This window comes from Syngnathoides biaculeatus, chromosome 13 (genome assembly GCF_019802595.1).
Source record: "Syngnathoides biaculeatus isolate LvHL_M chromosome 13, ASM1980259v1, whole genome shotgun sequence".
Classification (NCBI taxonomy): Eukaryota; Metazoa; Chordata; class Actinopteri; order Syngnathiformes; family Syngnathidae; genus Syngnathoides; species Syngnathoides biaculeatus.
Window position 1 is genome coordinate 353401 of NC_084652.1, and position 14045 is coordinate 367445.

Below are 14045 nucleotides of genomic sequence, written 5' to 3' on the forward strand. Positions count from 1 at the left end.
GTCACCATCTCGTCGGTCTGACCTGAGCTTCCAGCTGTTGCCGCAGCTTCTTGGCCTTGTTCTGCTTGAAGTAGTCCATGATCATCATGGAGGCGTAGATCTTCCCCACCGTCATGTCTGTGTCTGCAAAAGCCAGTCAAGTCAATGCTAATGCTAATGCTAGGACAACTGCTCGACAGTCACCGTAGATGCCTCACCTTTGTTGATGGGAACCAGAAGGTCCAGGTTCTTCTGGGGCAGGTAGGGCCAGATGATGCTGATCTCCTTCTGCAGTTCCACATCCAAGGCGATGCGGTCCTCGCCACCTGTGACGCACATACACGCAATTCTGCTTTACCAAGGCTAAAGACATTATAATCTCCCATGGTAAATTCAATACCGTTATTTTATGTAAGCTTGTCATTTGGATTTTTAATTTTTCATACAGCTCTTGCATCTCTTCTTTGTCAAGCTGTACAGGAGTCCTGTTATATTTCTTGCATTAGTTGAGCATTATTCCCCCTGCCTCACCCTCCAAATTGGTTAGTTAAACTGTCTTTATTCATTTTATACCTGTTTTGATATCCATTTATCTCATTTGTCTTCTAACATTTGAATTCATTGTAAATGAAATCAAATAAGTAAAATAAATAATTTCACATTGACTTAAATTTCAAAAAGTATAAAAATAATAGGTGAAATAGTAATAATAATAAAATCTATTTTAAATCACTAAAAATGGGAATGAAACATTTAAAATCATTTTAAATAATTTGCATCCACCGTTGAATTTGTTTTCAAGTATTCCACCATTGAGGTGAGCCATCTGTCTTTTGCAAATGAAATATGACAGTCGTCAAAGTTTGCGCAGCCCAGGCAGACGCTTACCTCGCGCTATTTTGATGTCCAGTGCCGTGCGTATGAGCGACATGAGCGTGGAGGTGAAGTGCACCGTCATGTCCTCGTCCACCGGCATGTTCATCAGCACCAGCCTCTGCGGGAAAATAAAAGAGAAAGGCAATTATACCTGCTTTTTGTCTTAAAATCCTTCACGTTCAGTCGTGTTACCTTATAAGCGATCTTGGCAGGGCATTTCTTGCCCAGGCCCAGGGGGGGAGACATGTGTGTTAACATCTCATACATGGCGGTGTAGTGGATGCGCCCACTTCATGGTGCAATATGCACCATAGAAGAACAGAAAAGGAAAATTACAGTAAGTGCAATTTTAGTGGCTTTTGGTGTCAATTTGAAGGCATCACGGATTCCGTATCCAGTACAGTAGTTGCATTCTGCTGCCCTCTCCTGGAAAAAGATAGACTAACTATGGCAATACAGGTTCAGTTATACTCAGTAGAGTAGATGGCCACGTTATTTAAAAAAACAAACAATAAATATGATATTTGAAAAATGTACTTCTTTAATGATTTAATTTTGAGTGTAAATCTTTGCTCTGGCTTTGTATCGCATTAGAAGGAGGAAAAATATATACAAATAAGTAAATAAAACATAAGAAAGAAAATTGAAATAACTCATTGGATTTGGCCTTGGTTTAATTTTACTCCTTTGAAAACAAATATATAAGCAAATTGCTTAATTGCAACATAAAAAATAGGACAAATGAAAATGAAAAATACCCAGAATATAAACAAGTAAATAAATAAGAAAGCATTTTACTGATTTGTAATGCTTCTTGAAAAGAAATGGGAGTGAGAGGGGGGGAGATAAAGATATACATGATAAGCACAATATAACTTTATCACAATATATGTAGGGGGATAATTTCCTGAATTTTGCCTTAAACTGAAGTGTGACGAAACTGGCAAAAATGAGAAAAATTAAAAAAAGAAAATAATTGTGATCGACTCTCACCATGCCAGACGATCGTATTCTCCCCAGATCCTGACAAACTCGTCCAGGTGATGTGGTCCGAGGATGGAGGAGTCTCGTGTCAGGTACTCAAAGTTATCCATGATGACGGCCACGAACAAATTCAACATCTACAAGCGTCAAAATGCATTTAAAAACTTGAGAAAAAAAAACGTCATCACCTGAGTATGCTTTGACCCCTGACCAGGAAGGAGCTGAAGAAGATGAAGGAGACAAAGTAGCAGTAGGCAAAGTCGGTGCCGCACCCGCCCTCGTGGTCCGGAGACAAGGTGAAGGGGGCGATGGAGGGGTCGGGTTCGCACTCCTGACCCGACAGACAGGAAAGCATGATCTCCTGCCAGGACTCCCCCGTCGCGCTCCTGACGGTCGAAAACGCCAGCGAGCGGCTTATTTGCATGACATCAAACCACACAGCCAACACGAACGCGCGCTGACGCTTTGTGAGGCCCACCGGAAGAGCAGCATGAGCGCCGCGAAAAAAGTCTTAAAGTTGTTGTGCTGATTGATGTGGCTCTCGTCATTCAGCTTGATGTTTCCAAACACCTGCGGGACAAAACGTGACGTCATCATCACACCGTAAGCAACAACAGAATACAGTACCGAACCTCCGAAGGGGAACCAGCCTGCCGTGCGATGCTTGTTGACTTCCAAGTTGCTCTGATTAAAATGATTCCCACAGGAAACAATATTAATTTACGTGATCTATTGTAAAACTGTATCGATGTATTTCCTTATGTGCAGAGACAATGTTTTCAGTCGCATTTCAAATTTCACAAATGCCACGCAACTATTATTAGGCATTATGCTCTATGCCAGGGGTGTCAAACTCATTGTTCTCCTGGGCCACATTGTAATTACGGTTTCCCTCAGAGGGCCATTACGACCGTGAAAACATACAAATCTTTCGCCTCGTCATATTTACGCATTAAATAGATTTATTTTCTTTTAGAATCAGAAATAAAGGGTTACGGGTTTTTCAACTGCTGTTGAAGTTCCGGCACACCAAAATGCTTCCAAATATCTAAATGTTACAATTTATCATATGACAATTTGAAATTTTGGTCCATATATGAACAAAAATCACAAAAGTTTATCCACATGATTTGCCTTCGTGTGCCAGATAAAATCATGTGGTGGGCCGGATCTGGCCCCCAGGCCTTGAGTTTGACACCTGTACTCTAAGCTATGTACTATTTAAGATGAAAACTGCTTGGGAAAATAAATTTTGTATGCAACTGATATTTAGTCAATTGCACTGAGGAGCAGTTAGGAGGTTATCCCCAAAAATTCTGTAGTGTTATCATGGGGAAAAAAAAATGCTTAAGTCTCACAAGATTTGCTGATGTGGGACACGATGACAGTTTGAATTCCAGACATGATTTGAAATTTGAGGCATGCTGTTGTTCCAGACAATATTTGATGAGGTTCCGCTGTAGAGCGAAACTGAAGACCTTACCTGCATTCCGATGATGGCGTATATGAAGAAAAGCATGGCGATGAGCAGGCACACGTAAGGAAGTGCCTGTTGGAAACCAAGGGCAGAAATGACCAGATTTTCATTTTGTATTATTGTATTATAAAAAAAAAAAAGGTTGAGCATAAATACAGTGGTACCTCTACGTACGAAATTAACCTGATCTGGAAGTCGTTTCGTAATGTGAATTTTTCACAAGTAGAAGTGCATTTTGCATGTAAATAGCGTAATCCGTATCTTGAATTTTCCTTTGTAACTAGAGATAATATTTTCCAATGAGGCGTTTTGTAACCTGAATTTTTTGTTACTAGAGAGGTTCGTAAGTAGAGGTACCGCTGTAGTCTGAAAATAAAGTAAATTTTTTAAGCAAACGTAAATAACCACACACAGTTTCCCTATTCATAACAAGACAAGCTAAGCTGGGTGAAGATCCAGAGCCACTTTCAAGTGACAGTCTTGAACACTATCATACAGAAAGTTCGCTGGGTTCAAAGTCAAATGGTAGAGAGCTACACTGAGCATTACACAGATCTAGACCATAGATCTGTGCGTACTTTTTCTTTTTGCTAGGTATCATAATTGTAACAGAAAAACACGTTCCTCCGGTGTTTGCATGAGAAATGGTAAGAATCTTGAATAAAATGAATCAGATTTTTTTTTTTTTTTTTTTTAGACATGGCCGCCCTCTCAATTAGGTTAATTTCAGACAGACAAGAAATAGGGTGTGATATAAATATTGATCCTTGGGGTATTTTGACAAAAGCATGTCACAGAATTGTTATGAAGACACATGGGAAATGTGTAAAAATCCACACCACGTCTCCTTTAGAACACGGAAATTTGGCCACCTGGGTCTGGCACTTTGTTATCTGCATATTTAATATCTGATATCCAGGACCTTAATAGCTGGGTTTTTATCAGTTTTCCGAGCCACTAGATGACCAATGGCCGCTCCACATTCTTGACTGACGAACCAAAACAAACACAAATTGTTGAAAACAAATACATAAGCATCTTGGGGGGGAGGTAAAAATTTCCAACCTTGAAAGACTGAACGAAGGTCCACAACAGGATGCGAATGGTGTAACCCTGCCTCAGCAGCTTGATCAACCGGGCTGTTCGGAAGAGCTTTAGGAAGCTCATGTTGATGGTGTTCATCGACTGGACCGGAAAAGACGGAGGACGTAACAGGTAACGTTTAAAATTCCGCCTATACGACAATATTGTGTGTTTTGAGAGTTTCTGCTCCACCTGTAAATCCACAACAATCTCAGTGATGCTGCCAAGCACCGTGATGAAGTCAAAGATATTCCAGGTGTCTCGGAAATAATTCTGTGGGGAAGGAAAATGAGGGCACTGTAATATATGAGCATGTTTCTTTCTAGTTCAGCAGGAAACCGTTGTGTCTTTGCATGTTTTGCCTCACCACAAAACCAAACGCCATGATCTTGAGAACGCACTCCATGGAGAACAGGACGGTGAAGGCCGTGTTCAGGTGCTTCAGGACAGTGTCGTAGGCTGTGGGGGCCGAGTGGTACTGAAGAAAAAAATGAGAAAAACTTCAATTATTGGTGAACGTTCATCATAGCACTTATCATGATCAAATTAACACGAGGATGGTGTTAAAGTCTTCTTCGTTAGGTTTCTGGGCGTGGATTATGATTTATGTATGGGTATTCTGTGCTGTTTAGTGATCACAAACAGTATTTAATAACCTTCATCATGAGAACCACCGTGTTGAGGGCGATCATCACCAGCACGGTGTACTCGAAAGAGGGCGACGCCACAAAGTGCCACAGCTTGTACTGGAAAGTTTGCCTGTTCTGCGGCATGTAGCGCGTCATGGGCTTGGCACTGATGGTAAAGTCAATGCAGGCCCTCTGAAAGAGACGAAAAATAAGGGAACACGCGCTTGAAGATTTAAGCGCGGACCACGCATTGCAAGATCGCACGTGGATTTTTTTTTCTTCCATGCGTCACGTTTGATGTCTCTCACGTTAAAAAAAGAAAAACGGTTGGGATGTTGCGTGTGCGGTGACGTGACAGAGTCGCACCTCATTCTTCTCCAGACTGCACTCCTGAATCATCTTGTCGCCCTGCTCCTGGAAGGTGATGATGATCAGAGCCACGAATATGTTGACAAAGAAGAAGGGGAAGACCACAAAGTACACCACGTAGAAAACGGACATCTCCATGCGGTTGCCTCGACTCGGCCCCATACTCTCCTCCGTCACGTCGGTTGAGTGCTGCAACACCCTTCCGGGGAAGATAATTCCAATGTATTTTTTTTTAATTGTTCATTTGAAAAGGAAACGTCATATTTGTACTATAAAAGTCACTGACTGAGGCCATCCCTCGCCAGTGGAGACGGTGAAGAGCGTGAGGAGGGCCCAGCACACGTTGTCGTAGTGGAATTCGTGTCGCTTCCACTCTCTCCTCTTCACTTCCTTCTTGTCCCTTGTGTAATCGATGTAGTAGCCTCTATGGTGCACATGTGTATTTTCGTTATTGTACAATCCTCGGCCATTTGTATCATCAATCTTTCCTTTCACAAAACTACTCATGCTGGGGCAATACATAACAGCATATCGAAACAATCGCCAGACATCGATCCCAGTTGCACTGGCAGTACAGTGAATAGTCGGTTCGAGAACCGTTCTCGAGCAAATCGATTTTCGAGTGAAAATTTCGAGATTTTTTTTTTGCTTCTGTTTTCAAACGAAAATCGGTACTGCGTAGCCCGACCAGCTGACCCGCGACGTGCGTTGTTATTGTGTATAATGCAGCCTTGAGAACCGAGGTTGTACTGTACTTGTTTCTTCCATTCCACAAAACTGTTAACCAACTAAATTCGCTATTCCATGTGATTAAAAATGAAGAAAAAAAAAAAAGAGTTATGCTTTTGATTTTGAGTGGTGGTCTTTTGCTGTGTTCACTTACTGGCACTCCTTCTCGGTGTTCATGGAGCTGTCGGTGCAGTAGAAGAACTTGCCCTTGAAGAGCTGCACGGCGATGACGGCGAAGATGAACATGAAGAGCTGGTACACGATGAGAATGTTGAAGACGTTCTTCAGGGACGTCACCACGCAGTCGAACACGGCCTGCAAAGATAACAAAACGGTTGGTCAAGGTAGTCTATATTTGAAAAGAGAGGACGCCCGCAAATGTTTACCTTGAGTTTCGGAAGCCTCTTGATGGTCTTGAGCGGCCGCAGGACTCGAAGAACGCGGAGGGACTTGATGGTTTTGATGTCACGACCTTTGTTGTTTCTGTTCAATGTGCCAAAATGTGATCTTTAGGGTCACACTTGGGCAGTTTTTAACTAGTACACCACGACAACATGACAACAACATGAAAATACCAGTAAAAAAAATAAATAAAGAAACAAAATACATTTTAAAGACACTGAAGTGCACAACTTTTTTTTTTTTTAACATGAATGATAGTTCTATGCGTCTATCCAAGCAACTGCTGATAGTGGCGGGCTTTTATTTGTGCAGAGACAATTTTGGAATAATACTATCCATTTCTATCGGTGTACAGCCATTTTCATTTATCCCCGCAGTTGGGTTCTGGAGCACTCATGCAGTGAGTGAAATCTGCAAAGTAGCAACCACAAAGTTTCCCATACTCCTATTAACTTTTACCATTTTCATACACACATTTGATACTGTTGAACACATTTTACTGTAAATTATTAAACATTATACACTAAGTGCATTTTATTCCTTGTAATATGTTTCAATAAATTTCCCCTTCAGTTTTTTTTAAACACTTTTAATATTTCAGGCTACGAAGCATGCATTTTTACCACTCCAAAAAAGTGACAGCATAGACTTAAAATCCCACGATATGGTGAAATATGCACAATATGAATATGGGGGGGGGGGGGGGGAATCAGAATTTGTGATAGGTGAACTGTGATATAGTGAGGGAAAAGTGATTTAAACCAAAATAAATGAAAAAAAAAGGCAAACCAAAGTATATGATTGTGACAATTTAGTGTGACAATTAAAAGTTTACCCCATCACATTCCTGGTTGCCCCCACAGAGAAAAAATCCACAGGAACAACAGAGAAAAAGAAGGGCGGAGGCATAAGGAGAGAGACACTGTGAGCTGGAAGGGTCACAGCTATAAAGTCACAACAGAAAAAATTAACAACAAAAGGCAAAACAGTTTAAAAAGGGTTATTTGTTACACGGAGAGACAACAGACTACTGTAAAGTCATGAGACGATACAATTAAACAGAAATATAGCTTTTTGGTTTCCCGCATCCTTGAGGCACAATGCAGTGAAAAGTCATCAAGTAACGAAGGGTGCACGGAGACTGGAAGACTGGCAGTGAGTCAGCCAGCGTGTTAGTCACCGGCAGACGGGCGTTTATTGCGTGACTCACGTCAGAGCGAAGGCAATGAGCGCCCCCACCACCACGATGAAGTCCAGGATGTTCCACATGTCTCGGAAGTAGGAGCCGTCGTGCAGGATCAGGCCCTGGTCGATCATCTTAAGTAGACGGACGGTTTGGAGTCACGTGACGGTGAACTTTTTGCGCGATGATGTTGGGCGCGTACCTTGATGATCATTTCAAAGGTGAACACCCCGGTGAAGACGTAATCAAAATAACGCAGGACCTGTTTGGGAAAAAAAACACAAAGACGTTTTTTTTTTTTTTTTTAAATACAAACAAGATCGGCAGCATGGTGGTGCAGCTGCAAAGTGTTCTGAGGACCCAGGTTCAATCCCAGCCCCGCACGTGTGGAATTTGCCTGCGTGGGTTTTCTCCGGGCATTCTGGTTTCCTCCCACATCCCGAAAACATGCAACATTAATTGGACACTCTAAATTGCCCCGAGGTGTGATTGCGAGTGTGCTACTGTTTTTGTCTCTACTGTGCCGTGCGATTGGGTGGCAACCAGTTCAGGGCGTACCCTGCCTCCTGCCCGTTGACAGCTGGGATAGGCTCCCGCACTCCCCGTGACCCTTGTGAGGATAAGCAGCAAAGAAAATGGATGCATGCATGGACGAAGGCATCTTCATTCTCATCCCTTCCCTTGCTGAAAAATGCAATGTTTCTGTGAGATGTTATAAAAAGGCATTTTTCTTTCTTTTTCTGTCTTTCTTTCCTTCTCTTTTCTTGCTACCTTTTCTTCTAGTGTAGTTAGATTTAATAAGGAGTTAGGATCCCTAATGTACTCGTATCTGCAGAGTTTGAAGGGCAAGACGTAAATTGTACGAGTACCGTGTCCATCTATGTGTGTGTTATGCATAGACCACTTAAGTCCTAATTAGGGTTGCAGGGCACAAATGGAAAAATCAATCATTCACACTCAGATTCATAGCAAAAAAAAATTTAGAGCAGCGGTTTCTACCATGCGGCCACAGGCTCAAAAACACACAATTCGTACTGTGGGATGAATACGAAAGTAAAAAAAAAAAAAAAAATACAAAAGACGTTGTGGTCGTTGGGGCTACGTCTAATTACACTCAATGAGTAAAACTTTAGACCTCAAGAACCTTTTGTACCTTGTTTCGTTCCGAACTGGTGCACACGGGGTCTTCGGCGGCCAGAGCGATGCTACTCGCCACAATCACAAGGAGGATGGTCATCTCGAAGTACCGTATGGTGACAATGTAATGGCAAATCCTTCTGATCCTGTGGACGGAATGAAGGAAAAGGAGGAAAAGGAGCGAAAGGACATGTTTTTTTTTTCCCATGCAAGTGGTCGGACTTTTTAAATCATCTTACGGGTTGGAGGCCTTGAAGAGGAACATGCTGTCCGGAGCTACAGGTTTGGGAGGAAGAGGAGGTTCCTCCTCTTCCTCTGTGTCTTCGTCATTGTCTCTTTGCTCCGAATTATAGGCCTCCAGCTCTTTACTGCTCACTACAAGCCAGAAGGTTTTCAGCCCGGATCGATGCGACAAGGATCTTCGTACCAACCCGAGAAGGTCCGAGTCTACCTGTCATGGGTGTCAACTCCAGCAGCGGTTGCGCGGACATCTCGATGGCCACGCATCCTTCTGGGGTGGACTTGTGGCGGTGGAGGGAGCCGGAACATTTCTCAGCTTCGAGGCTGCATACGGTGTACTCCGTGGCCTCCAGAGCCGTCTCCACCGGGATGGTCGGGCAATCCAGAAGCCGCTCGCACTGAGGAGGTTCGGGAATATCGGGCATCCTGGGGCAGGAGATAAATACAAGTTGGTACAAAAAGTGTATAATCAAATGACTTCTTTTGAAAACAGTACACTGTCAGAAACGGAAATTAAAAGGTAACCTAACCCTTCCCAGTGAAGTACAGACAAAGAAAGCCCAATAAATTCCCAAAGGGGATATTGGTAACTCCCCAAGGGAGTACAGATATCTTCCTTAGGGAATACAAGTATTAAAGGGAGTACAAGGTATTTTCCCAAGGGAATCAAGGTATCTTCCCATTGGAGTACAGTTGATTTTCCTCAGGGAGTACAGATATCTTCCCAAGGGAGTAAAGATACCTTCTCAAGGAACTAAAGGTAAATTCCCAAGGGAGTACAGGTGTGTTCCCAGAGGACTGCTGGTATTGCCCCACGAGTGCAGGTTTCTTTCAATGGAGCACGAGTATCCTTAGGAAGCACAGGTGTCTTCCCAAGGAAGAACATGTGTCATCCCAAATGAGTACAAATATCTCACCAAGGGAGCGAAGTTGTCTTCTTAAGAAAGTAAAAGTATCTCCGTAAGGGAAAACAGGTGTCTTACCAATGGAATACAGATCCTTCCAAATAAAGTACAGGTTTCTTTCCTAGGGAGTATAACTCACTCCCCAATGGAGTACAGCTGTTTTCCCAACAGAATACAGGACCTTCCTAATAAAGTAAAGGTATTTTTCCCAAGGAGTACAGATTTCCTAACGGAGTAAGACACAAGTGAGAAGACCCTTTAAAGATACCCTTTTTCTGACAGTCTACCTTCCATCTTCTCCGATGTCTGCATACGGGTTGACGATGCACATTCCGCAATTATCCTGGACCTGGCCTTCCGCCTCAGCTTTCTCCTCGTGCTCCTCCCTCTCGTCCAGGATCCTCCTCTCCTGACTGAGCGAGCGCTTGACCGGCGCCACGTCATGCGGCGCATGCGTGCAGTCCAGGCTCTTGGCCTCGGAGCGAGCGTCGCGGTGACGGTGGCGTCGGTGTCTGGCCCCTTCCTCCGGCCCCTGACCGGGTCTGAACTTGCGGGCAATCCTGTGCCGCCCCCCGCCTGTAGTTCGGTGGTTAGCGCCACCCGTTTTGTCCTCGTTGAGGTTGATCAGAGGCTCGGCCGCCGGGGGTTCGGGTATGGGGATAGTTATGGACATTGGCGGTTCAGGTAGGGGCATCCCCACGGACATGGGGGACTCGGGGAGGTGGGCCGGGCTAGCTTCTGCGGAGAGCGCGGGCACGTGGTGGGTACTGGGCGTTTCAATGGTGTCCTCGGCGGGGCTGCTGAAGAGCTCCTCCCTGCTAGCCATCTGGCGGCGTTTTCGCAGCTGATTGGCCCTCTGCTCCCACACTGACATGTTGACTTTTCTCCGCCTCTCACGGCGGTTGGCGAAGGCGTTGGAGCTGTTTAGGGGCTGCTCATCCGCGGCTGCCATGGCTCCGTCCGCCTCGTCGGGGAACGCGGGTCGACCTCGGTGGATGGCGCGTTTCCTGTATAGGTAGGGCCTTCTTCTGCCACTAAAGAGCACAATAAACACAACGTCAACACTTGGCAGCTGACAACACTATTTTGAAGAAGTAGTTTGACATTTTGGACAGTTGAGTGAGAAGACATCAATTATCTACTGAAACTACAACGCTTAAACTTAGCATAGCGTAGGCAAGCAGAGGGGAAACAGTTGTAAAGAGAAACAGCTAGCCAGATTCAGCCTCAAAATCAAATGTTACGTGATAGCTAACATTAAATGACATCTTCAGTTCGCTATTTCTGAGTCTTTGGGCAAAATCAGAATGTGTTGTATGAATGAGCGAAGTCCCGCTAGTTGTTTCCCCATGTTAAGCTAACAAGCTTCAAAACAAGTTCTACTCTCTTTCACAATTTTCACTAAAAGCAAGCACATTTTCCAAAAGGTCAAACTATTGCCTCACTGGCGGCAAACAACATTCAGACTGATATTCATGTAGCATACCAGATATGCAATAAAACAAAAATAATAATAATAATAAATAATTCTACAACCACTGAAACATGTCAGAAAAGATTAGGCCTTTTCTGTGACTCTAAAAGAAATGGAAAAAATACGTGAAATAGTCCAAGCTAAAGGAATAAAGGCATCCAAAAAAAGAAGAAAACATGAGGTTACCTGCCAGATAATAATAATAATATAATAAAAACCCACAAGACCACAAAAAGGGAAAGTGCAGGATTAACACAAAAGCATAGTGTTAGATTTAAGGAACAGAATCTCAACAAGTGTTTGAGGGAAACATTTTTAGAGAGGACAGATCCATATACAGTTTTACTTACTGTTATTCTGATTCTGTTGTTGTCCATGTAATAAATGAGTGATGGTTTGAAAACAAGACATTAGTTTTACAACAAACACAGAACAGTGGTGACACAGTCCAAAATGCAACCCCCACATTAACGACACGGGTTTTAGTGACACGTTTGGAATTGCTACAGCACACGTTTGCATTTCAAATAATGCACATCAGCATCATAGCACTTAAGGTGAAATCATTTTCCACGGGGAGCAAAAGTCATTTTGGCCAGTGGCACTTTACGACAGGCATAAAACGAGACAACATGATCGAACACATCAAAACACATTAAAACACAGCAAAATCATCTATACAGTACGTCCAAAGAACAAATGACACGGTGAAAGAATCTCATCAGTATATGCAGAAATACTTTAGGCGTTGCATTTTAGAGTGGGGTTTCTTTGATTATTTTTGAATACTTGATTTAATAAATATTTCAATTGTACTGAATGAAAAAAATGGGCTCACTAAAGGTCTATTAAAACGGTACTAAAATCAACATGCTGACTTAAAATACTGCTTTTGGAAAATTATATTTAAGATTTATTACAACACTAGAAAAAGTGGAAGAAAAAGCTACTAGCGGCAAATGTATTTATTAAAAATTCAAAAGTAGTCTAACTATTTGCAATATCAAAATATCCAATTAAATTTTTTCACTGCTCAATTGGGTTATGTAACTTTTACAGAAAAAATGAAAACAAATGCAATGACAAAATATCAGGAGGAAATGTAAATACATTATTCAAATATAAAAAGACCAACTAGCATTTCTATTTTTACATTAAATAAAAAACAAAAATCTAAATATTTCCAAATGCAAGACAACGGATATATATCGCAATTTGAAAATAAGCAATTATTGAAATTGTAAAAAGAAGTGAAATAAAAATAATACTGTAAATTATTATTAAAAAACTAATTGGATTGAACCGTCAAATTTGTTTAAGGCTCTGTATGTGATTTCCCAAACTGTTGATCCACACAAATATTTGGTACTGGTACATGCAAAACTAATGCGCACAGCCCTTGAGGAAGCCATGTCCATGCTCGGATGAGACATTGATTTATTATTGAAAAATGTATTTATATTTGAAAGGGCACAAGGTAACCCCGAGTATTTCCTCTGCGATGCCGCAATCATGACTCTGATATCTCGCTGACAAAGTGTCCACTAGAGCCACAACAGCTTCCGGTGTGACTAGACTGGATCATGAGCCAGCAGCTTCCTGCCGGCCCAAAAGTTCACGACCAATCGCAGCGCAAAGAGCCGACAGAATAGTGACGAAGCAATCTGCAGAAGTCATTACACTGACTAATTGCCATTGCGGTTTCCCGTCATTTAATTACCATGTTGTGTTAGAATTCATTGGGTTCTAGTGGTACACAGTGGTGTCGAATGTAGCAGAGGGGGGCTGAGGGTCAATTTTTTTTCCAAATACATTTTCTCATCCCGGCATGGCCATATGTTTACATTAAGCCTTAACTTACTCAGATATTAAGCCATCTCTCCCTCTGGCATACCGTTGGTTGAAGAACTCCTCTTCCTCCTCTTCATCCTACAGCAAAGTGAACGGACACGTCGTTTGATGAAAACGACACATTCATTGCATTTTAGAGGGAAGCGCCATCCGCGGGGGAAATGAAAGAACGGTAAAACGTGGAGGTGCAGAGCTGAAGATCAAACCTTCGTCAGTTCCTGCGCGTTGGCCAGGTTGTCCACAGCGATGGCCAAAAAGACATTGAGGAGTGTGTCTGACAAGGAGAAAGTCAAGAACAAACAGCGCTGACTTATTTGGATCATTTCTTGCACTGTCTTTATATCTCTTGCTGAGTCACAGTCCATTAAAAAAAGGCTTTATGTTTTGCAGTTTTCTCTTTTCCAGTTTTGTTTACAGAGCAATCTGCGCAGCCCCGGAGTTTCGAAAGCGTGTTATTGCTTTTCTCAACCCAAGAAATTCATTGTTTCAGGAAAATTGGAAAACTTTTTCCTCAAAAAACAAAATTGAGAACCAGAGCGTTGCTGGAAAATCTCAGCAAGATGTACGCAGCGCTCATGTCCTACGCTGGACACAGCCACGAGTTGGCACGTTTGCTCAACAGAAAAATCCCCCGGCAGCGTTTAAACATCATCTTTCGTGTCCTTCAGATAGCCAACACAATAATGATAAATGCCATTTTGGGTATTTAAAAAAAAAAAAAAAAAAA

At 42.5% G+C, this 14045-nt stretch overlaps 1 protein-coding gene across 1 annotated transcript in view; it reads right to left on the minus strand.

Moving 5' to 3' along the window:
- LOC133510419 (voltage-dependent R-type calcium channel subunit alpha-1E-like) overlaps positions 1–14045 on the minus strand; it is a 62402-nt gene that overhangs the window by 7161 nt on the left and 41196 nt on the right. Inside the window, exons 19-42 of the mRNA XM_061838295.1 lie at positions 13525–13592; positions 13329–13396; positions 10281–11027; positions 9300–9514; positions 9088–9223; positions 8865–8994; positions 7914–7973; positions 7739–7845; positions 6513–6609; positions 6281–6441; positions 5684–5821; positions 5395–5596; positions 5056–5220; positions 4767–4877; positions 4592–4672; positions 4382–4501; positions 3323–3388; positions 2318–2409; positions 2051–2225; positions 1849–1976; positions 1048–1144; positions 868–973; positions 198–305; positions 23–123 (exon numbers count right to left, since the gene is read on the minus strand). Of these exons, the coding sequence (XP_061694279.1) occupies positions 23–123; positions 198–305; positions 868–973; positions 1048–1144; positions 1849–1976; positions 2051–2225; positions 2318–2409; positions 3323–3388; positions 4382–4501; positions 4592–4672; positions 4767–4877; positions 5056–5220; positions 5395–5596; positions 5684–5821; positions 6281–6441; positions 6513–6609; positions 7739–7845; positions 7914–7973; positions 8865–8994; positions 9088–9223; positions 9300–9514; positions 10281–11027; positions 13329–13396; positions 13525–13592 (3479 nt within the window). The remainder of the gene's footprint in view (positions 1–22; positions 124–197; positions 306–867; positions 974–1047; positions 1145–1848; positions 1977–2050; positions 2226–2317; positions 2410–3322; positions 3389–4381; positions 4502–4591; positions 4673–4766; positions 4878–5055; positions 5221–5394; positions 5597–5683; positions 5822–6280; positions 6442–6512; positions 6610–7738; positions 7846–7913; positions 7974–8864; positions 8995–9087; positions 9224–9299; positions 9515–10280; positions 11028–13328; positions 13397–13524; positions 13593–14045) is intronic.